The 21,914-nt window shown below is 44.6% G+C and overlaps 1 protein-coding gene across 3 annotated transcripts in view; it reads left to right on the top strand.

The window, feature by feature from the left end:
- Positions 1–21,361, top strand: part of tln1 (talin 1) — a 95,121-nt gene extending 73,760 nt beyond the window's left edge. For all 3 annotated transcript variants that reach the window (XM_044174870.1, XM_044174871.1, XM_044174869.1), the window contains 12 exons: positions 1,945–2,128; positions 3,187–3,312; positions 3,799–3,915; positions 4,191–4,376; positions 5,018–5,125; positions 10,148–10,253; positions 11,974–12,098; positions 12,326–12,451; positions 14,363–14,425; positions 14,513–14,695; positions 18,947–19,072; positions 19,845–21,361. In XM_044174870.1, coding sequence (XP_044030805.1) covers positions 1,945–2,128; positions 3,187–3,312; positions 3,799–3,915; positions 4,191–4,376; positions 5,018–5,125; positions 10,148–10,253; positions 11,974–12,098; positions 12,326–12,451; positions 14,363–14,425; positions 14,513–14,695; positions 18,947–19,072; positions 19,845–19,979 — 1,585 coding nt within the window. In that variant the 3' untranslated portion in view covers positions 19,980–21,361. The remainder of the gene's footprint in view (positions 1–1,944; positions 2,129–3,186; positions 3,313–3,798; positions 3,916–4,190; positions 4,377–5,017; positions 5,126–10,147; positions 10,254–11,973; positions 12,099–12,325; positions 12,452–14,362; positions 14,426–14,512; positions 14,696–18,946; positions 19,073–19,844) is intronic.
- Positions 21,362–21,914: the final 553 nt, after the last annotated feature.

Here is a 21,914-nt window from a genome sequence, read left to right as displayed (position 1 = left end):
TATTGCCTAAAATTACCACACAGAAAAGGAAGCAGGGGCACAGTCTAAAATGTTTCTTACCTGCCAAGATAAGCAGCAGATGTTTGTGAACACATGGTTTCAACTGATTTCACCATTTAAATTATGAAAGAACACAACATTTTATTGGCTGCACGGCACATATCCGAAAAAGCACGCACATGGGCGGCCCAGTAGCTCACCTGGTAGAGCGTGTACTCTGTAGTGTTTAAGGCTGAGTCCTCACCGCAGCGGCCCTTTGCTGCATGTCACACACACACACACACACACACCCCCTCTCCTGCCTTTCCTGTCTCTGTCTGCAGCTGTCACTATCCAATAAAGGCAAAAATGCCTGAAAAAAATAATCTTAAAAAAACCACACACATACACACACAACTCTCATATTATAGTGCAGTAATAATAATATCGTATATTTGTATATTAAGCCCCCCCCCCCCAGATTGTGCAAACAGATAATGTTTAGGATAGAAATATATATGTTATTATAGAAGTTAAAGAGTAAAAAAGAAACAAAAAGGAAAACTCTCCATACAAAACTTTAGGGCTTGTTGACAGTAGATATGTTATATAATATATGTGTGTGTGTGTGTGTTTGTATATATCGTCGTGAATGAAGGTCAAAGTGTCTACATTAACAGCTCCATCGCCCTTTTCCTTCCAGTTAAAGCTAGGTTAGGTAATGTATTTTTTGTTATATTTGTTGAAATTTTCTTTACATCCTGACAGCAATCAATAAATCAAACGCTCTGGGGGGAAAAAATGAAAAAAATCCGGTATCTGTGGCTGTCGCAGGCCTTTTATAGGCCTATCCAATCATTTCATTCGGCCCGAATGAAATGATTGGCTGGCCTACCTGCCTGTCTACCTACCGACTTGCCTACCTGCGCGCACTCTGCCCGTGCACTCATTGGACATGAAGATGTGTTTTGGGGGTTTAGTTTTAGGTGTGGTGGACGAGCGTGGTTATAGAAATTGTTCTATATCTGTTGTACTTTTAAGCCTTCTTACCGTTGAATATATTGGAAGTAACTAGGGTCAGGTATGTCATATTTGTGTTAATAGGTGAAAAGGTTATGAACAAGCCACATGGCAAGCTGGCTTTAATTTCTCAGAAAATCTGCAGTGTTACATTGCTGTTTGACTCAGGAGAAAGGGTAGGAAAATGAGCAGTGGCCCTGACAACTTAGGTGCATTAAAACACTGGACTTAGTTATAGAAGTTTTATCATGTATGATTAAACATACTGTAGATGGCCCTTTCTGTTCCATTTATGTTGTAGTCACATGGTCATTCTGACAGCACTAATTATACAGCAATATAGAGACAGTCTAAATAAGGAGGCAATGAAGCAATGAAGTAAATAAGCATTTCATACTTATTGTAAGGTTCCAGTAATGTGTTAGAGTACCCTTGCATTGGCATGCTAAGGACCAGAAAGCCATTCAGCTTCTTTATTTTCTTTCTCAAGGATTTTCCCTTGTCACTTTACTACGTTGACTGTTACAGATGATTGTGAAAATGTAGGGAATATCAAAACAATATTTTCAATGACAGGATCTTACTATCTGAAATAAATAGCAATTCAAGGGCAATAATGACATTTTACAAAAATAATGACTCCAATGTAGAGTCAAGAGGAAAAGAGGACATTTGTGACATTTGTCTGTGTTGGTGGATTTGGCAAGTTCTTTTTCTGTTCTGTTCTGACATCACAACACGAGCACTGGAACCTGTTCGTGCTGCTGGCTATCATCAAGATTGTGTTTTCTTACAGCTGAAACTGATTTTCACCATGAAATGCTGTTAGATCTGTAATGATACAGCAGTACCAGTTTCATGTTCTTTTTTAAGTATGTGCACTATCTTTGCATTCTTGAAGCTCCTCGGTGATAGCTGGTGACTTTGTGACCTTCTTGTGTGCAGAGAATACATCCTGAAGACAGCCAAGGCTCTGGTTGAGGACACCAAGCTGCTGGTGTCCGGTGCCGGAGCCAGTCAGGAGAAACTGGCCCAGGCTGCCCAGTCCTCAGTGTCCACCATCACCAAACTGGCTGATGTGGTTAAACTGGGAGCTGCCAGCCTGGGTTCTGAAGACCCAGAGACCCAGGTACAGACAGCAGAACTGAACTGTTTGTCAGCTTTGTGTGCCTTAACACTTACCCTTTGTAAAACTGATCCTCTGACAGAAAGTCGTTGAAAGGCAAAATGTAGATTTAGACCGACTTCTAATCTCAGCTAAAACACAACATACAATAAGGTCCTGCCAACAGCTATCGTTCACGGCTTAAAGTGCGTACTTCACCCATTAGAGTAAGTACAAATAGAATCCTGAAGCATTCATAACCTCGTGTTTCAACTGAATACATCCCTCTTGTACCAAAGTCCATTGTTTATTACAAAATACACAAACCTGAAGTTAGAGAGTCACACCACCGGGCACCAAAGATCAGCCAATAAGCAGATGGCTGGTTCAGGAACAGCTTTTAATCGGATGTCAGGCATCACATAGATTTAGATTTTGGTAGTAAGAATTTGGAAATAAGAAACAGATACATTCATAAAGAAAAGGAATAGTAAGCAAAACAATGAGCAAAATATTTAAAAAGTAAAAATGGATTGTGAATACTCCCAAAGTTCAATTCAACTTTATTTATATAGCGCCAATTCATAACAGAAGTTATCTCACTGCACTTTTCCTATAGAGCAGGTTTAGACCGTACTCTTTATATTATTATTTACAGAGACCCAACAAATCCCACCATGAGCAAGCATTTGGCCACAGTGGCAAGGAAAAACTTCCTTTAAGAGGCAGAAACCTTGAGCAGAATCAGACTCAATGGTGGGCGGTCATCCGCCGCTGCCGTGTTAGGTTTTGAGTCCCCATTTTATAAGTTTTCAAGGACAAATCAAATGCCATTCATTTTGGTCTTCTTTAAGCTAGGGTAGGGAACTGGCGTTGATGCTACCTATGGTGAATTCCATAGACCGTCTCATCTGGGGGCAGGCACCGACCACTAGCTTTCAGTCCTCTGAAGGACACCTTCATAAACCCACAATCCAGCCCCTGAACTGGGAACCCAACTGCTAACTTTGTGTCAAGGTACAGTCACTTCCTATGTGAAGGCATCAAATTAAACTGTAATGTACCGGTTCTGCACTCTCCAGGTGGTCCTGATCAATGCAGTGAAAGATGTGGCCAAAGCTTTGGGCACTCTCATCAGCACCACTAAGGCAGCTGCAGGCAAACCTCATGACGACCCCAGCATGCTGCAGCTTAAGAACTCTGCAAAGGTAAGATACAAAACCCAAAGTTGTGTGAGACTTATCTACTTTGGCCTTTATTTATCTCTGAAGATCCACAGAGTGCTCTGCTCCTCTCCAGCAACACCCTGCTTCACACTTAAGCCGGGTGTATGAATGAAAAAAAGAGCTTGAGCCAGAAGTTCAAACCCTGCAGACTTTCTCACCTCTGCACAGCTGGCCAATCATGGTGCGAAGTGGGCACGATGGTTGGATTGTCGGTTTTGGAAAGTCATAAAAATTGTCGGTCTGCGCCGATACGAAAACACACATTTCAACCACAGAGTCCTATCTCAGTGGTATGTCATCTGTTGACCTGTGGACACAGAAATTTGAATGCACTTCTCACTGCTGTGTATATTGAGAATAGAATTAAGATCTGTTTGTGACATTTATCACTGCAAGTTGCATCAGTGAGCAGCTCTTTCTTGCCATCAGTCTAATCTGTTTCCATATGATCGGACCTGGCTGCTGTAGGTGATGGTGACCAATGTAACATCCCTCCTGAAGACGGTGAAGGCAGTGGAGGATGAAGCCACAAAGGGGACCAGAGCTTTGGAGGCCACAATTGAACACATCAAACAGGAGCTGGCTGTGAGTAATTACACTCTTTTTAAATGGAAATGTTGTATAGTCAGTATCTTGGCCAACATTTGGAATAAATGTTTCTTTGCTACTCCGACCAGCAGAAGACGCTGTAGCCTAGTACCAAGTGAAACCAGACCCCTTCCAGCAAGAAGGATTCATTTAGAACTTATTTATTTAGCTGATCGTGTAGCATAAAGTTCACTTGACTGTTGGATCAAAGCACTAGTATTGTTTTATAGCTGTCAAGTGTCCACTAACAGTCCCCTGGTTTTACCACACAGGTGTTCAGCAGTTCTGACCCACCACCAAAGACGACCACACCAGAGGAGTTCATTCGCATGACTAAAGGAATCACTATGGCAACAGCGAAGGCAGTGGCTGCTGGGAACTCCTGTCGTCAGGAAGACATCATTGCCACGGCCAACCTCAGCAGAAGGGCTATCGCTGACATGCTGCACTCCTGCAAGGTACACGGGAGATCCGTGCCAGGAATTCATGATGCACTCTGTTGTCTGTTGGTCAGCACAGCTGCACGGAGGCAAACAGCTGGCAGTCGTCAGGCCACATTTGACCGAGATCTGTCACAGCCTGAGATCTTGAATGCTGAAAAGTACAGGGCTGTGTTCTGGTAAAACACAAAAAGCCAGTTTGACTTACTAAAACAAGACAAGTGTGTATGTAATTTTGAATACTTTTTAAAATATTGTAACATTTTGATATTAAGATAATGCAGGGATAATTATCATTACATGTCACCCATCTCTAAGTGGACCACATGTGTACCACCATGCTACTAACTTTCTTGTAGCACTAAATACTGATTTATAAACTACAGTGGTTTTGAAGGCAAAATCATCGTTACGTTACTATATTACTTTTCAACGTCTCTCTCATCTTTGGTACAAAGTTACCTTGGAATATTGTTATCAAATGTCAGTCGGGTGGGTACGGTTTCTTTCCTAATACTGCTCTATCTCAAAAATACCGTTCCCTAATGTCTTGCTTCTTATGGAAGACCAAATTATTGCCCCCTTTTGTCATTATAAGCATTGCATTTTAACATGCAAAACAGCCTGCTGCCTATAATGCCGTCTGTTGGCTCTTTCAGCAAGCTGCCTACCATCCAGAGGTGAACATGGAGGTCCAGATGAGAGCTCTGCGCTACGGCAACGAATGTGCGTCTGGATATCTGGGACTACTGGAGCATGTGCTGGTGGTAAGACATCATTACCCACAAACACACACAACACATTCTGATCCTGTACTTTCAGCAGTTTACAGTGCTACCTATTTGTCCTGGCAGTCCCTAAAAACATTTCATGTCTCGGAGAGAAGTAGTCGAAATGCAGGAGTTCTGCAGCAGCCCTGCATGACAGCAGCCACGCCACAGCCGATGTTCGGCACAAAAACCCTACAGCAGTGTCCAATTAGTTCGTCGGCAGCAGATGTCAAGCAACTCCTTTCTAAGTAATTACTGAGGTCCAATTTAAAATGCATCACTTCCCATTCAGAGTGATGTAATTGTCTTCTTTCTTATACAAACCAGCGGTCAGTGGACTGGGGATCAGATGGAGAACCACCTCCATCATAAAACAGCCAACAACAGGCTCAGTAGTGGCGCGGAGGATATCAGCCAGACTTACACCACAAAATGTCAAACAAACACTTCTGAACAGGGTTAGTGTGGACCTCCTTGTTCAGAGTTTGTGTGTTCTGTGATGTCAAAGCTGGTGACATTTTGGGGGCTCTGCTAGATTGGCCTGACAAGGAAGTGGGAAACTGGATTGTCTTTATTATAATACGGCAAGCAATCACAGGTAGATAAATGCTCTTCCAGAGCGGTCCGCTGTAGCCAGCGATGACGTAGGAGACACAGTCTGGGCTCAGAGGACGGAGACGGTGAGTGTAGGTTCACAATAAAACCCATTATTTACTTTGAGCATAAGTGTACTAACTCTATTTTACTAGAGTCAGAAAGTGGTTATTGTGCTGAGCATTGAGCTACAACACAGAACACACAGTGAGTAGACTGAAAGCTCATCTCGCAAAGTCACATCCTCTGTTTGTTTGTTTGTTCACGCGCTCAGACAGCGATGCCACTTACTGGGAGAAGCCACTGTGCGCTCTCCTCGGCTGCTTACAGCAGGGCTCCTCATACCGCACTGTGATTGGCACAGCTGCTTAAAGGCTATGAAATGAGTCCTGTCATTGACCTTACACACAGGACCTTTCTGCTGGTCATTGTGATTGTGCTGTTAAAATAGAGCCATAAAAGAACCCTTTAAAAGGGGCCACACAGTAAAATCCATCTAGAGTGTTTCTTAACCATTTTGTCTAATATCCCGCTCTACTCTTTGACACTTGCACACATTAACACCAAGGCCCTGCGCTGTACCACAGCTGTCTGCATCTGTTGACAACTGCTGAAGAGAGACACAGCAGCAGGGGGGTGCCTTGCTCAGTGGCACCTCACTGGTGCTCATAACTATACATCATTCCACTAGTCCTGCAGTCAAACTGGAAATGTTCAGAAATGAGCAATGATTATTGTGTGAGGTCCATTGTCTCCAAAATCTCTTAAAATGTGCAATCTCTAACTTGCTAAAGCCCCTTAAAATGTCATTTCCTTTATAGTAACAAAAACCTGGTAATTTGGTCCCAGAGAAGTTTCGAGCATCACAGCATGACGGCTGCATGCTTACAAACCTCTCCTCTATCTGTCTGATATCAGCTGTCATGTGTTTGATGACCTCTTTTCTTTCCTTCTCCCAACGCTCTGTCAATGTTCTTTAAACTTTGGCTCACTGATGTCGGTGCAAGCCGGTGAGTACACCACACGACTGACCTGCACTGGTTGAATGCTGCACTGAATACTTTCTGCCACCACAGTGCTGCAGAATACCGTCGGCAGCCCGTTAACAGATGTCAGACCAGGGGATGTTTGCTGGCTGTCCGGCAGCAGTCGTCTGCGCAGGTCGTCAGAGTCAAGAACCTGAAGGAATGTGATTTAGCCGGAGGTGTTTGAACGTAGACACCAGGGGTCCTACAGCTTTAGAATGATGCTAGACTTGTCTGTGCAGTCAGCTGATTGTCTCTCTGTTCTGACCATTCGGAGGTGGGAAGACCAGACCACATGTTTTGGTGACTTCTCAGTCAGGTATAGAAAGAGATAGTCCACTCTCCATGCCTCTGTTTTATACATGGTGTTTTATAACTGCCTGGTTCAGAGCAGATCAGCCTGGTGATCAAATTCTAAATGTATTGCAAACTTTGTGTTAGCACAGTTGTTGCTAACCTTGGAATGATGTAAATGTAGTCCTTCAGCTGCTGCCCAGTACCCCTGAGTGTTCTGGCACAGCTTTCTGACATTGATCAAAAGGGGAAAACAAAGATATACATCTTTAAAAATGAAAGGCAAACATTAAACAAATAACTGAACTTGGCAGTTCATTCTTGGCCTTGGAAACAGCAGTTGACAAAAATATCTCCACTCAAAGTCCACTTACTATCTTTTTCTGGAGCTTTTGACCGTATCACACAGTTGCAGTTGCCATAGAACTGTAGATGGTCAGATTTTCTGGGCACCTTCAGGACTTCTCGTCCATGTTGGCTGAAAAGTTGAGTCACTAAGAACTTAGGAAGGATTTGAAATGACTGAACAGCACATATAGTTAAATCATATTAGCCATTGAGAAATCTATCCCCTCAATATATACAGGTAGATATTTGATTTCGCTTTGACATGAAAGTGTATTTTCTGTTAATGGTGTCAAAAAAAAATCATCCTTCCATCCACTGTGATGAGGTGTAAAAAACCAAGAAACAATCCAATGGCAGCAGAGTGCAGTGTACATGTGATCTGAGCCTGTGGTCCTGCCCTCCGATGGCTGCAACAGAACAACAACCAGCCTGCCCGCGCTCATTTTCCCCCGCCCTACTGCGCTATGATTGGCTAGCTCGTTTCTTCGAAGCGTCCTTGTGATTGGATGCTAGCTCCACCGTTTTTTCTGTCTAATTTTCGGCAAGTCCTGCTAACAACACTAGTGAGACTACTGACGATAATGTAATAATAATACAAATATTACATCTACAGAGGGGATGCAACTCAATTTAACCCTTGTTCATATAACATTTGCTTCTCAGCAAATCACGTATTCATAACCATAACTTTATTCAATGAACATATTACACTCAATCTTGAACGATGTGTTGCCATGGAGACATACGAAGGGTTAGAGAACTGTAAAAGATAAAAAAATATACAAAATGATTTCAAATTAAAGCACTTTGGTGAAAATATCATTTGTTATTTTATCTGAACGTATGCCCCTCAGAATTGTTAGTGTCAGTGTGGTAAATGAACTCATCAGATCTTCCCTACTTCATAATCAAGACCAACTAGAAAATGAATATAAGCCACAGGCGAGGGAGCACCCAGGGACACAGCCGCGCTCACAGCTAGCATCCAATCACAAGGACACATCGAAGGAACAAGTACTAGCCAATCACAGCACGGCAGGGCGGGACTTGACGCAAAATGGGTGGGGGGGATATAAGGCCGCTTGTCCACACTGAGTCTCTCTGGTCCTTGACCTCTGTGGGAAATACAGTACTACCACTGACCTGCCGATCATGTTGTTGAGCGACACGGTTTGGTTTTTGTTGATGTCTTGCCATCAAGTGAACACAGTGAGACTTCTTACCTTTAAACCTCATTACATCGCAGATGAACCAACCTTTTCTAGAGTTGGTGCATGGAGTTGTCTGTATTTGTGTAACTATTTCCTGTTTCCACCTGTCTAACATTGTTTCAGCAGTGGAGCTCAGGTCACAGTGTTGAACGTGTGTGTATCAGTTTGTTGGTGTGCAGTATGTGGATGTGTTTGTGTTTGGCCCGCTGCATGCGTTCCTGTGCAGTTACGTCCTCGCCTCTATCTTCTCATGACAACACATCTGAATAAACTTGAGCTGGGTATGGGCTGAGCCCTGTTAATGCCCTGCACCTGTCACACACTGCTCCAGTCTGAATACTGCATGTCCACCTCGGACAGTCTGAGGACACAGACGGAGACCCAGACACATCTGAGCACCAACAAATCAAACTAGTCTGCCATTATTGGCTGACTGTCTCATTTCCCCCTCTATTATACATTTGATCCAAAATCCCATTAGGCAATAATGTTATCGTACAGATACAAAGACATCATGTACGTGATGTCACCATGTGGGCAGTCGGGAAACAGTTGTCATGGAAACATGGAAAACACTGATAACACTGATTGCACAATCGACGGTACAAACGGAATGAGAGAGAATTCGGGCAAACAAAGGCTGAACAGTGGAGAAGCAACGTGAAGCAATACTTTCTAAAGGCGGTGTGTGGTTAGTAGTCAAACAGGAATAGCACAGTAGATACTTTAGTCACAAGTGAAAAGGTTGTTTCTTTTCTGAAATCACAGTGAATCCTATTAAAAAACCATTTCAGGTTCTCCGTTTTTATTTTGAAGTCCATTGTTTTCATCATATTTAAGAGAGCCACGGGTACGTACGCTTCTGTTTTCTAAATCTCAGTCATTGTGGAACTGGGCGTACATGCATGAGCCTGATTTCCACTCCCAGTTAGCCACAAATGGATGGAGACAAGCACTTCTGTCTGCTGCACCAGTCTGTCAATAACAAGAACGACAAGAAAAAGTGCAATTTCACTGATTGTGTCTCGTCAGCGACGTTCTGCAACAATCTTTTCACGTGGCCGTTATCCATCACGTGCACTGTAAACCATCATCTGCAGTGACATCTCAGTCATGTGTGATTTAGTTTATAGCACTCATATCAAAAGTAAACGATAAAATGAAAACAGGGAAATGAAATGATTCCTCCGATGTAGATCACATTTGTTGTGCCGTACGTACACAGGTGGGTCACGAATCAAAGGGAAAACCCAACATGCAGTGTGCGTCTGCCCCACACTGCCTGCACCCGTCCTGTTATTATGGTGCAAAAAGACAAACACATATGTACATGTCTTCTTCCTGTCCTCTGAAGCATTTGATTTGGAGACTATGGAATATGAAAGTGTACTGCAATGTTAGCCGCCTCTGTTATCATAGCATTAGCTTAGCACAGGCTGGGATTTGATTGATTCAAGTAAACATGTAAAGCATCAGTAATACAGAAGGTGAACGTAAAAAAGCTCGAATGAATTAAAAGTTGGGACTATTTTTTCCTTCACCCACAGATCATCCAGAAGCCCTCTCATGATCTGAAGCAACAGCTGGCCAGCTACTCCAAGCGTGTGGCAGGCTCAGTCACGGAGCTCATCCAGGCGGCAGAGGCCATGAAAGGTATTTTAACCTTCAACAACAGAACAAAATGGCATTCCTCGGGTGTCTCTTTGGGTCTTAACTTACATGGAGTGTCCTTATTGATCTGTCTGGATGCAGCTGTAGGGGTAACGCCAAGCCTTACCAGACATTTGTTACTAGCAGTGAACTTTGATCATGGTGATACCACAGTTACAAGTTTCATACACGTGTTAATGACATTTAAGAAATAGTACTGATGTACGATACCAAATATGAAATTACAATAGATCATTTTTAAGCCACGCGGTATACAACCTACGATTGTGACTCGGTGCCACCAGTGGACGCATCAAAAAAGGCAGACAGCGATGCACGCTGCCCTCTCAGACATGCACAAGACATGTCTTCAATCGGCCAGCATCATGCAGATGAGCCCTGACAGTAATTTGAAGTAGGATTAGTTAAGATCCCCCTTAGAGTTCTACAGTTTCACTCAGCTCTGTTCTGGGATTCCCCTCTTAAGAGTCAAGTACAAACTACATTGAACGCAAGTCGATTCCATGAATACATCATCCATCACATGGAGGGAAAGTCCTCCTCAGAGCTGTATATCACAGATGAATGTCCCTCTGCTCCAGTTTAAGAGACATTATCTGCTCTGAGAGATGAACGAGCTGTGACTGCTGTGCAGGATTGGGGTTCAGCAGGATTTTATCCAACCCAAATCCAGCATCAGATTCACCTATCAAATGTGAATCCCTTCAAGCACCCTATCCAATCTATTAAGGTTCAGCCTCAGACATTCTGCTGTGATCTCTAATCGCCTTTTATTGGCAGAGAGGGAACATCACATCCTAATTAATGACAACCTGACGATAAGATATGAAATGTATCTGACCCTTTGACATGTCCGCTAACTTTACGCACCTATTTTCTGACAAATACTGGAGGTCCTGTTTTAGAATTACTCTATTAGGGTGATAAGCAAGAAATATTGATTCGACATATCAGTCAAAGTTCAATGGGAACCTCCAACTACTCAAATAGATGTGACGCAATCAGAGAAGCCGTTTCAGCGTCGCTTTTAACTACAAAATGGAAGGCAGGAGTTAGAGTGGTGCAGAGAGCACATAGACAGCCAAGTTATGGATGCATGGCATATCCATAAGTAAATACGCACTGCATACACTGCCTATACTATGCGTTACATACAAAACATTCAGGTAGAACAGCATGGAGAGGCTTAGTTTGGTAAGAGGTTCATTAGCCTCAGAGCTTGGTGAAACTTATTGGAACCGACCCCCATCGACGCTGCATAACTGGAGTACAAAGTGCTCTAGGGTTTCACTGCCTCTCCTAGCCTGTGTCCACTGGTGCCATTATCTCATGGCACCAGAGAATGCTTGTTTGTGATACACTGAAGGACAAACACTATTTAAATACTGATTAAGTGACGTGGGATAAGGTGCTCTGACCTGTGCCCTGTGGGCTACTTAGGCCACTGTGTGTTCATTTTTGATTCAGTGAGGATTGTCTATCACTCACTAGTACACACTAACAAATATAATAGTAATAATATAGCAAATTCATGCATTGAATGCAGCTCAAATTGCTTTACACAAAAAGAACTTCAGAATAAATTCAAAAAGATGCTGAGAGCCATATTATCATTATCACCATGATGCCATATCCATCTCCTAGAAGTCTTGGGGAAGAGTGTTGGATGTTTTTAGGTACAGGTTGTTTGTGTGTGTTGCAGGCACAGAGTGGGTGGACCCCGAGGATCCCACCGTCATTGCAGAGAACGAGCTGTTGGGTGCAGCGGCAGCTATTGAAGCAGCTGCCAAGAAACTGGAGCAGCTGAGGCCCAGGACCAAACCCAAGGTCAGAGGGCTTTTTACAGAGCAGCAGCATTCACACTGAGCCTGTTAACCTCACCGCAGGGTCACGCGCACATCTTCTGGGCCATCAGCTTTTCAAAGTGTTTCCTTTGCTGTGGACCAGCCGTGCTCACACAGAACGGAGCCTTTTTGTCTGAATAAATCTTCCACAGATCATTGCAGCCCTGTAACACTGTGTGTTTATTGACTGTTTCCCTCTCTTGAAAACAGGAGGCAGACGAGAGCTTGAACTTTGAGGAGCAGATTCTGGAGGCAGCCAAGTCCATCGCAGCTGCCACCAGTGCTCTGGTCAAAGCTGCTTCAGCAGCACAGAGGGAGCTGGTGGCTCAAGGGAAGGTACGTCTGAATCCAACTAAAGGATGAATATTCTATGAGACTGAATTAGTAAATTATGAACATGGGCGGGGGGGGTTCCAGACATTTTTTTAGATGTAGCACCCTAAGCATTTTTGAAACAGTTGTTTCCATCAAAATGTGAAGGTTTGGGAGCCATGTACAGGCCAACAGCTGGACAGCAGGAATACGGTTGTGTTCGTGTAGGACCGCGCTGCACAGGGAAAAAGGAGGTTTTCATGGCCTTGAAGAAAACTTGGACAACTGTTAATCAGTTGCTGGATTGAAAGAAAAGCCTTAGGGCCCGGGCCTTTTGCTGTATGTCATCCCCCCTCTCTCTCCCCCCACGTTCCTGTCTCTCATCAGCTGTCCCTATCTAATAAAGGCAAAAAGCCCGAAAACATCATCTTAAAAAAAAAAAAAATGACACCACTATCTTAGTCTTAGGATACTGCACAAAAATATATTCTTTTGTTAATGCTAGTCATTCTCTTGCAAACAGTGTGTAACACTGTGACTGTAAGGGGAACAGAGCAATCCAGTTCCTGAACAAACACACTGATCCACACCATATCATGCTGTGAACAGTTGGCGTATAAAAGAGAAGCGTAAGGTAGTTACGATGGGCCCCAGTGCACGTTATTATGACGGCCCTAGTTACTAGTTATGAAGCGCGCACACATATATATGTAAATACGTATATATATTTTACCAACAATGTGTTGGACTTTCCAGTCGAATGAGTTCCTTAGGCCGTTGTATTGGGAAAGTAGAGGTCACAGAGAAAGCTATCAGAACCACGGACAGCGTTCTGACGGTGCCGAACCGTGAAAACGAGCATCAGCTCCTGAGAGCAGAGGAGCTGTCTACTTCTCTGCGGTGCTGAAAGGACCGCTGACTTTAACAAAAGGCTTTTTTTGGTGCAATAACCTCACGGGTGCACTCCTGTTGATATAAAGGCGAGAGCCGACAGGAAATGAAGCCTGTAACACACGACGAGACAGAAGAGAGCTGCAGTACTGAACTATGTCCCGGAAACTGGCCAGCCACACACAGTCTGCATGAACCCCATCATATGATCATTTTACTGCCTCGGCCTCATTTCTGCCGTACATCCCACGTCCTACTTCATACTGCCGCGTTTCTGTTTGAATGCCGCGACGATGTGCTCAGCTGGTCAGTCTTGACAGACTTTGCGCCTAAACTAGCTACCGTATTTCGTATTGTCTTGTCACATGATCAAACAGAGACTTGACATTGGACGTCAACACACGTTACCCAGCAATCATCACTGCATATCTCTATATGACAAAAAGAAAGAAATTATTCATTTAATTGAATAGTTTTTTATAGTTTATGTAGAATAAGCACATTATTTTGTTATAGATTGCTACTATTTTACCAAAATAAATGAAAACCATGACGGAGATGGGTTTGCCTTTTCAGGGGCAAATATAGCAAATGGCAGCAGTTTTTAATTAAATGTGTCTTCTTATTTCAACACAGGTGTAATTCCTTGGTTAGCATTGTAAATCACGAGCAGGGGCCCTTTCTCCACCCACCGCGTTGTCGTAGGGCCCCGCCACCTCATGGGCCCCAGTGCAGCTGCACTGCCTGCACTGTCTATATATATGCTTGCTTTGTCCTCAGTCTTCCTTCCCCTCCTAATTTCACTTCTTCCACTTCAGGGATGAAGCCAACAGAGGACCCCTTCACCTACATGAGATCTTGGCAGTCCTTTTCTCCTAAATTGAACTTGCCCATCTCATCTTAATCCCCGAAAACCAGCAGCCTGTTTCCTACATGCCCTTCTGTGCATTTGATGTGTTTGATATCCATGAATGCTTTGCCTCCACAGACTTGAAATGATAATAAAACCAGTATGATGCTGAGGCAGTTTTCCTGTGTTTTCAGGTGGGAGCGATCCCGGCCAATGCGGTGGATGATGGACAGTGGTCTCAGGGACTGATTTCAGCTGTAAGTCTCTTCCCTCAAGGTTCATTTAAGAATTTATTGTTAAGTTGTTAGTAAAACATCTCACCACCGATGCCTTTGACTCCTCAGGCTCGAATGGTTGCCGCTGCAACCAACAACCTGTGTGAGGCAGCCAACTCTGCGGTGCAGGGACACGCCAGCGAGGAGAAGCTCATCTCGTCAGCCAAGCAGGTGGCGGCCTCCACCGCTCAGCTGCTGGTGGCCTGCAAGGTCAAGGCTGACCAGGACTCGCAGACCATGAAGAGGCTCCAGGTTAGCACTGCATGTTAATGTCTATCGAGCTGCTTCACCCACACACCTCTGTTTGGTAAATGTACTGTGCTGTTACTCTGGAACTTCAGGACACCTTATTTAGTTCTCTTTAGCCTTAAGTTAATTTATCTTCTCTGGTGTCAACAAGCGCTCCCAAAAAATAACTAGAATTAGTAGTGGAGCCTGCAACTGGAAATAATGAAGAACAGGTAGAAACAGGACAAAATTACTGTGTGCTTTTTACGTTTCACTCAGTTTTTAATGAGGAACTGCCAATATAGCAGGACACAAACCCAAACACACCTGGTTTAACTCCTTTTCATCAGGGAAAATCCCTGCCCTCGTGTGCCGACACATACGTGTTAGCACAGTTCCCAGTGGTCTAGCAGAAACACAGGCTACAGCTGACGCTTCTATCCACAGCGACTTACAACAACTGCAGTCAACCACGTGGAGCCAACCCAGAAATAACTAGAATTATGCAAGGACATGAACTTCATCAAATATGCTGAACTGCTTCAAGTGCTACATTTAGAAACAAAAAGAGATTTGTTCTGTGGGCCGAGGTGCAGTCTGAACGGAAGGGTTTCAGTCTGCGGTAGATGATGTGTAGAGTTTCTGCTGTCCTGACGTCAGCGGGGAGCTTGGACCGCAAACAGTCGTGATTTTGTTGAGCGGCAGCTCGGCCCCCCTCGTAGAGAGGTAGTGGCAGAGCGGTTAGCAGAGAGTTGCAGTAGCCAAGGCGCGAGATGATAAGAGCCTGGACCAGAACCTGCGCCGCCTCCTGGGCGAGGACCGGACGTATCCTCCTGATGTTGTGGAGGTAGACGTGAACAGTGCAGAGCCTGAGACGCCCAGTCCTGGACAGGTGGAGAGGAGGATCTGGTGGTTCACAGTGTCGAGCGCTGCTGAAAGGTCCAGCAGGATGGCGACGAACAGGAGATGAAGAGGTGGATATGGGACAGGTGGGGAAATGAGGAGCGTGTGTCATCTGTCTTTTTTGAACAAAGTGGGTCAATAGAAGAGTTGGAGAAGGAAGATTGAATTTTGCATTGAAAGAAAGATAAGGAGGCGGAAAGAGAGGAGAGGGAGACTGATAGGTAAGGAGGTCCTCAGAGCGCTTGGATCTCCGTCAGACAACCACGGAGCCGAGAGCTGAGAGGAGGGGGCCTGTGGCAGAGTCGGCATGAATGGCATGCGTGAGAAGGACTCAGGTGAGGGGAGAGCTGACAGGACAGATGAGACGAGAGAGGAGGGAGACAAAGGATGTGGCGGAAGTGAAGTGAAGAAGTGGTCGGAGACGTCTGTGCAGATTGTAAAGGCCCCTGAGGCAGATTTGTGATATTGGGCCATATAAATCCAATTAACTTGACTTGCTAGGAGTGAAAGCGCCCTAAGATATTCTTTCAACCGAGAAAATAATGTGGCACCATCCTCAGGACAATCAGTGCAGTTTGAAACTGCCGGCAGTGTTTTCCCTACAGCAGAGACTCCATGGTCTTACTCTAATACCCCATATAGTACTCTGTTGGGCCCGCTGCTGGCCCATACCCTGCTTCTCACTGTTAACACAGAGCAACGCAAGGCCACCAGAGCCGAGCAGCCTCTGACCTGCGGGAGGTCAGAAAGTGTTGGGAGACGGACGAACACATTCCTTTCTCCCCCGAAATATGACTTAATCACAGTACCGATGAGAAAAATAGAGGCGAGGAATCTGCAGTAGTTACCATGGCAACAGAGTTTGTTTGAACCATTTTCTCTGGAGACTGACAAGCCAGGGTTAGGTCCAAAGTTAGCTCTGTAACCCTCTAATCCTGCCTGGTCAGACTGCCGTCTGCTCTGTAGCAATGAGTCAGAGGTACAGTACCTGCTGAGGGAACAGTAGCATCAGTCTTTCTGCAACGGCTGAAGCTGTCGGAGAGTCTGTAGTCTATTAATAGGCTGCAGTTTGAGTGTTTAGAGTTACAGGTGAGCTGCGTGATCTGCACAGCTGCTACATCAGGATTAGTGCGCGCTATATTTAGCACAGGTAAGAGTGCCCTTTACATCCTGCTGCATTTCAGTGTATTTAAAGGGGTACTCCAGAGATTTAGTATTGAATTTCCATAAAGTTGAGGGACTCACAAAAGACAGATTAAAAATAGAACCTCCCTGCCTGGTAAATGCCTGCGTTTGTAACTCCGGCCTTCTGATATAAAGTTGTAGCCTCGGGCCAAGCTGAGTTAGCCCTGATTCCCTTTATGTGTGCCCCTTTCACTGACTCACTGGTGGAAATAATGTAGCACAGAAAGGTTGTTGTGACCTTTATGTGTAACTGATGCGGTCAGTCCCAAGACATAACAGAAACTTCAAGTATCTCCTGTCACCCCATCCACCCAAAAATACTATCTTTAAGGCTGTGGATGCTAGCTGTGAGCACATCAGCCTGCCCAGGCCATCTCATATTCTCTGATCCAATCAGCAGTGGCTTATCTCCTCCTCTTCTGGGCCTGCAGCTGCCACCGCAGTAATTCCCATACATTTATGTCTACAGGAGCTCTGGAAACAATCCACCAGTCCAACCATGGCACCAAGAACTGGAAACACTAGCCCTGATCTATGATTACACCAGCAGCATTTGCTCTCTTCACTCTTTGCCGTGGTGCTTTTTAAGGTTGTAATTATTCAGAGCGTTGAGTAACGTACAGTCTCTCTGAGAAAAGGTGGCTGTTTGGACTGTTCCTGATCGGAGCCAGAACTGGCTTATACACCGAGTTACCAGTCCATTTGCTACCACCTGCAGTAATGCAGTAATGAAGCCGAACATGTTAGTCCCGTGGATTTCAAGATGGATAATCCAGATTGCTAGCCTTGTTGTCACACTAGATAAATGACAATTAAGGGCATAGTTCAACATGGGAAAGATGTATTTGTATTACTATGAATATTGAAACTACCAGCGGTGCTGGTGTGTTGAGGCCATTTTCGCTACGTGGGCGATTCCGTAGCCGTCAGAAATTCACAGTGTCTTCGACTCGGAATTCCTTCCAGGGGGCTGGCGTGAATGGCAGGTGTGTGCAGCATTACAGTGTTCAGTTGGTGCTGACTCGTGTCCGTGTATGAAATCATTCCCTATTTGCTACCTAGTCCCTTTTATTTACTATCCACTATTGTATTCAAGTGTAAAATGTATACCCTCAAAAATCCCCACAATGCAACAGAAAAAGTAGTGTCCATGGCATGTACACAACTTTCTGCTAACAATCCCACAATGTAATGCTTGGCTGTTAATAGATAAGTAAATAACATGTGACTCTGCAGCTGTAGATCAGGAAGCAAACGCAATGATGATTCCAAAGTGTCCAACATCTCAGTTGACAGCTGAACGTTTACCATGTGCAGCAGGGACTGGTGAGTGAACGCAGCGCTGTGGTCGCTCTGGAGGCTGAACTTAGCTGTGTTGGTGTACGGGACTGCGTTGTGTGACATTTGCAGTATTTACATAGTGTGTGAAGAGGACAGAATATAAAAGGGAGCTTCACAGTGTTATGTTGTATGCCAGGGCCAGACTAACAGTAACATTCCAGCCAAAGATTCACTGATGTCTGTGCGACTGTAGCGTCCTCTGCCAGCTCAGCGTCTGCTTTCAGCCCACGGAGCCGCAAAAGGAGAAAACTCCTCTTTGTTAGAGCCGAGCTGCCCAATGAGACAAATGTTTGGCATTGAGTGAAGTTCAGCAGGCTGCTCCTCGTTGCCTTTTACAGCTATTCTCAGGCACTGGGCCGGGGAAAAACCCTGTTATGGTTTTCTCTCTGAGCTCCGCTGGAAGTTATCATTCCCTTTCCAGGAGTTGCTGTTCACAAGAAGCACAGTCGATGTGTCTGCTGCCTCAAGTCTGCACGAGTCTAAATCGTGGTCCATGGTTAGAGATATTAGACATCTGTAAAGCATTGCTTTTATAATTCACCTGCTCTTCCTATTCATTCATTTCTAGTTTGACAAAACAAATCTTAAACCCAGGTCCACTTACTAGCTTTTTCTGGAACGTTCGACCGTGAAAAGCTCCAGAAAAAGGTGCACTATGATTTCTTTTGTCTTTTTGTTTATTGTCTCCAATGTCAAGAATGAACTTTGACGGGCGTCCCGTTAGCTCAGCGGCCCGGGTTCGAGTCCGGCCCGGGCCGGGCCCTTTGCTGCATGTCATCCCCTCTCTCTGCCCCGCCTGTCCTGTCTCTCTCTGCTGTCACTGTCATGTTTTGTGTGTTTGTGCAGGCGGCTGGAAATGCTGTGAAGAGAGCCTCTGATAACCTGGTGAAGGCAGCACAGAAAGCAGCGTTTGATGCTCAGGATGACCAGGCTGTGGTGGTCAAGAGTAAGATGGTGGGAGGTATTGCTCAGGTGAGTCCAAGATCCCAAAGACTTACATACCTACTTAAAGTCAAAAAATCCAGTCAAATACATTTACGAAATAAATACATCAAATAATAAGTGTGTGTTGTAAATAGAAATGTCACGCTTTGGGAGGAGTGTAGTGCCCTCAGCTCCACCTGCTTTAAATAGCCGGGGGCACGCTGTAGTAGACGTGCGTTGTTGTAATGTTCCTGTTCGTTTATACCAGACTGGGAAAAGAAATTTCCTCTATAGAGGATAATAAAGAATGAATCTGAATGTGAACATAACCCTGTTCGGATGCTTAAGTTCCTATAGAGAACACTAACACACAGGTTAGATTTGCGCTCTATTCTACGATGCGTTTGGCTAACGTAATGCTATCTCCGGTAACAAGTTAGGCTGACGTTGCGTGTAAATTTCCATCAAATCCAATAAGGAGCAGGACAGAGACGCTAATGTTACAGTAACATCCAGGACCGACTCCCACAGTCAGTGCTAAACGCGGCTTTTTTAAATGTACAGTGACCTGTAACTCCACAAAGTAATGGCTACGTCGATGATGCTAGCAGCTTACGTTGGAGCAGATGAACGCACACACGGACACTGCTGCTCTTGTGTTTCTGGCTTTGGAAAGGTGATAAAAGACACGGCTCTCCTCGCTCTTTATATGACAGGCGTCTCTCGTCGCCCCGTGCACACCGCTTGGCAGACCTGCCTAGTCATGGTTTGTACTCTGTAGGTGTATAGAGTTATATAGTTCTGCGTTCTTGTGTTGCAGATCATCGCTGCCCAGGAGGAGATGCTGCGGAAAGAGAGGGAGCTGGACGAGGCCAGGAAGAAGCTGGCCATGATCAGACAGCAGCAGTACAAGTTCCTTCCCTCGGAGCTGCGGGAGGACGGCCAGGAGCAGTGAGCGAGTGTGTGCCAGCACGGCCGTAATGCAGCAGTGATCCATGGAATGCTCAGGACCTTCCCCCAGCTACATGCGGAGAGAGGAGGCTTCATGCTTCAGTAGAAACGTAACATTAGGCAGATCGACTCCAATTCCACAGTGATGTATCAGGACGGTTATTATCAGTCTGTTTCTGTTTTCAAAATGCCAATGATTCTGAATTTTGATTATACAGAAATATATATGCCTCAAGTCCTTATTAAGGTATCATGTGCTTTTCAATATATCTGGCTCTGTTTCTGTCCCTGTTTATCTGGATCGCATGTCTTCGTTGGTACATGCCGTGTGGCTTGGGAATGAATTGTGCTCGCCCTCACTGTTAGAACTTTACTGTTAGATCCTAGAGATATGAAGGCAAGCACAATTTACGCCTCTATGCAAATTATGCCTAATCTATGCACATTTTCTATGCAGATGTTATTTTGCGTGAGCACGTTCAGAGGCAAAGAGACTCGATGTGTCAGTGATAGTTCAGAGGTCTGCGGTCACATGACAGTGAGGATATTCACTGTTACTTGTCATACTGTTTAAATCTGAAATAAGGACAATGAAATCAAATGTTGTAGTTTATAAGTTTAGATTTGGAAAAAATAACTTTGCGATGGAACAAATCAGAGTAGAAGAACGTTATTTTTTTAAAGATTGTATTAAAAAGGCATCTTCCAGCAAGCCGCTCGTTTTTTCTGTCAGTATTTAGATTTAAGCAGCTACAGTATCTAGGCCTGGATTAGATTAGAAGACTTGTTTCTGTAAAGATTATGAAGCCATATATTTAACGTTGAAGCCATTTGGCATCATACAGACTGTATTTGGGTGCTCAGTGTTTAACATGTTATCTGTGCCAATGTCAGTGCCTGATGCAGTGCTCAATACTTTCTAGAGAATTCCTGCCACAGTTCAGCCCTGTGGCGCTCGTCTGAGGTATACCTGATGTCTACCTAACGCTCTCCTGTTGGATATTACTACACAGAGGTCTCATTGCCGAGGGCCGGAGGGAAGCTCGCTCTTTGTTCCCACTGCATCCCAGTCATAATGTCTTTGTCAGGGATCATTAACTGATACCAAGCATTTACCCTGTGAGTGCACTGACTCATGTCAGTCATTTATCGGAACATCATTTAAACCCACCTTCAACTTCTTTTACATATTAGTATTATTATTAGATCCATATGCACAGCTAGAACAGTATGCCTAATATAAGATGAGTGTAATCATGCAAAGCTTTTTGTCTTTTGTTCACATTTTGACTTAACCGTGGTAGAAATGTAATGCTGGTGTACAGCAGTACCACCTCATGGGCACTGTAACAGATTTCTATTCAATAAAGCCAGTTTTCAGTGAAACTGTTTCCGTTTCTTTCTTCTCTGGGCCTGACCGCCACTGTGCAGGAAACAGGCAGCCTGGATTATGTTTCCTACGAAAGTTCCTCCATCTATATATGCAAGTGTTCATAAGCAGCATATTTTGCATCTGGAGCAGTAAGATGCTTGCCATGAAAGAGAGATGAAGGTGGAGGGGGAAGAATTTGCAGATCCTTTTCCGGTCACTGCTGTACACTAACGGTGTTCTTCTTTCTACCGGTTCAAATGCAGCCTTTTCTGTCCTGTTATTTCCCGTTTCCTCACAGTTTATTATGTAGTTCCAACTCCTCACTTTTGTGTTTTTACATCTTCAAACGAACAGGCCTAACTTGATATTTTAATATCACATTCCGAAGAATGGAGCTAAGTCCATTTCCTCGGGCAGTGTCGGGCTGGAGGACGTCCATCTGTCTTCTGCCCTCAGGACCGGTGTGGTGGAGTCCCACTTTGCCCGCCCTTTTCTCTGCGGGGGAGCCGGGCACGTCACGCGCGCAGACCGGACAACTCTGGCTGCCTAAATATGGACAACGTCCCC

This window comes from Siniperca chuatsi, linkage group LG18 (genome assembly GCF_020085105.1).
Source record: "Siniperca chuatsi isolate FFG_IHB_CAS linkage group LG18, ASM2008510v1, whole genome shotgun sequence".
NCBI classification, from domain to species: domain Eukaryota; kingdom Metazoa; phylum Chordata; class Actinopteri; order Centrarchiformes; family Sinipercidae; genus Siniperca; species Siniperca chuatsi.
This window is presented reverse-complemented; position numbering and strand designations above follow the sequence as displayed.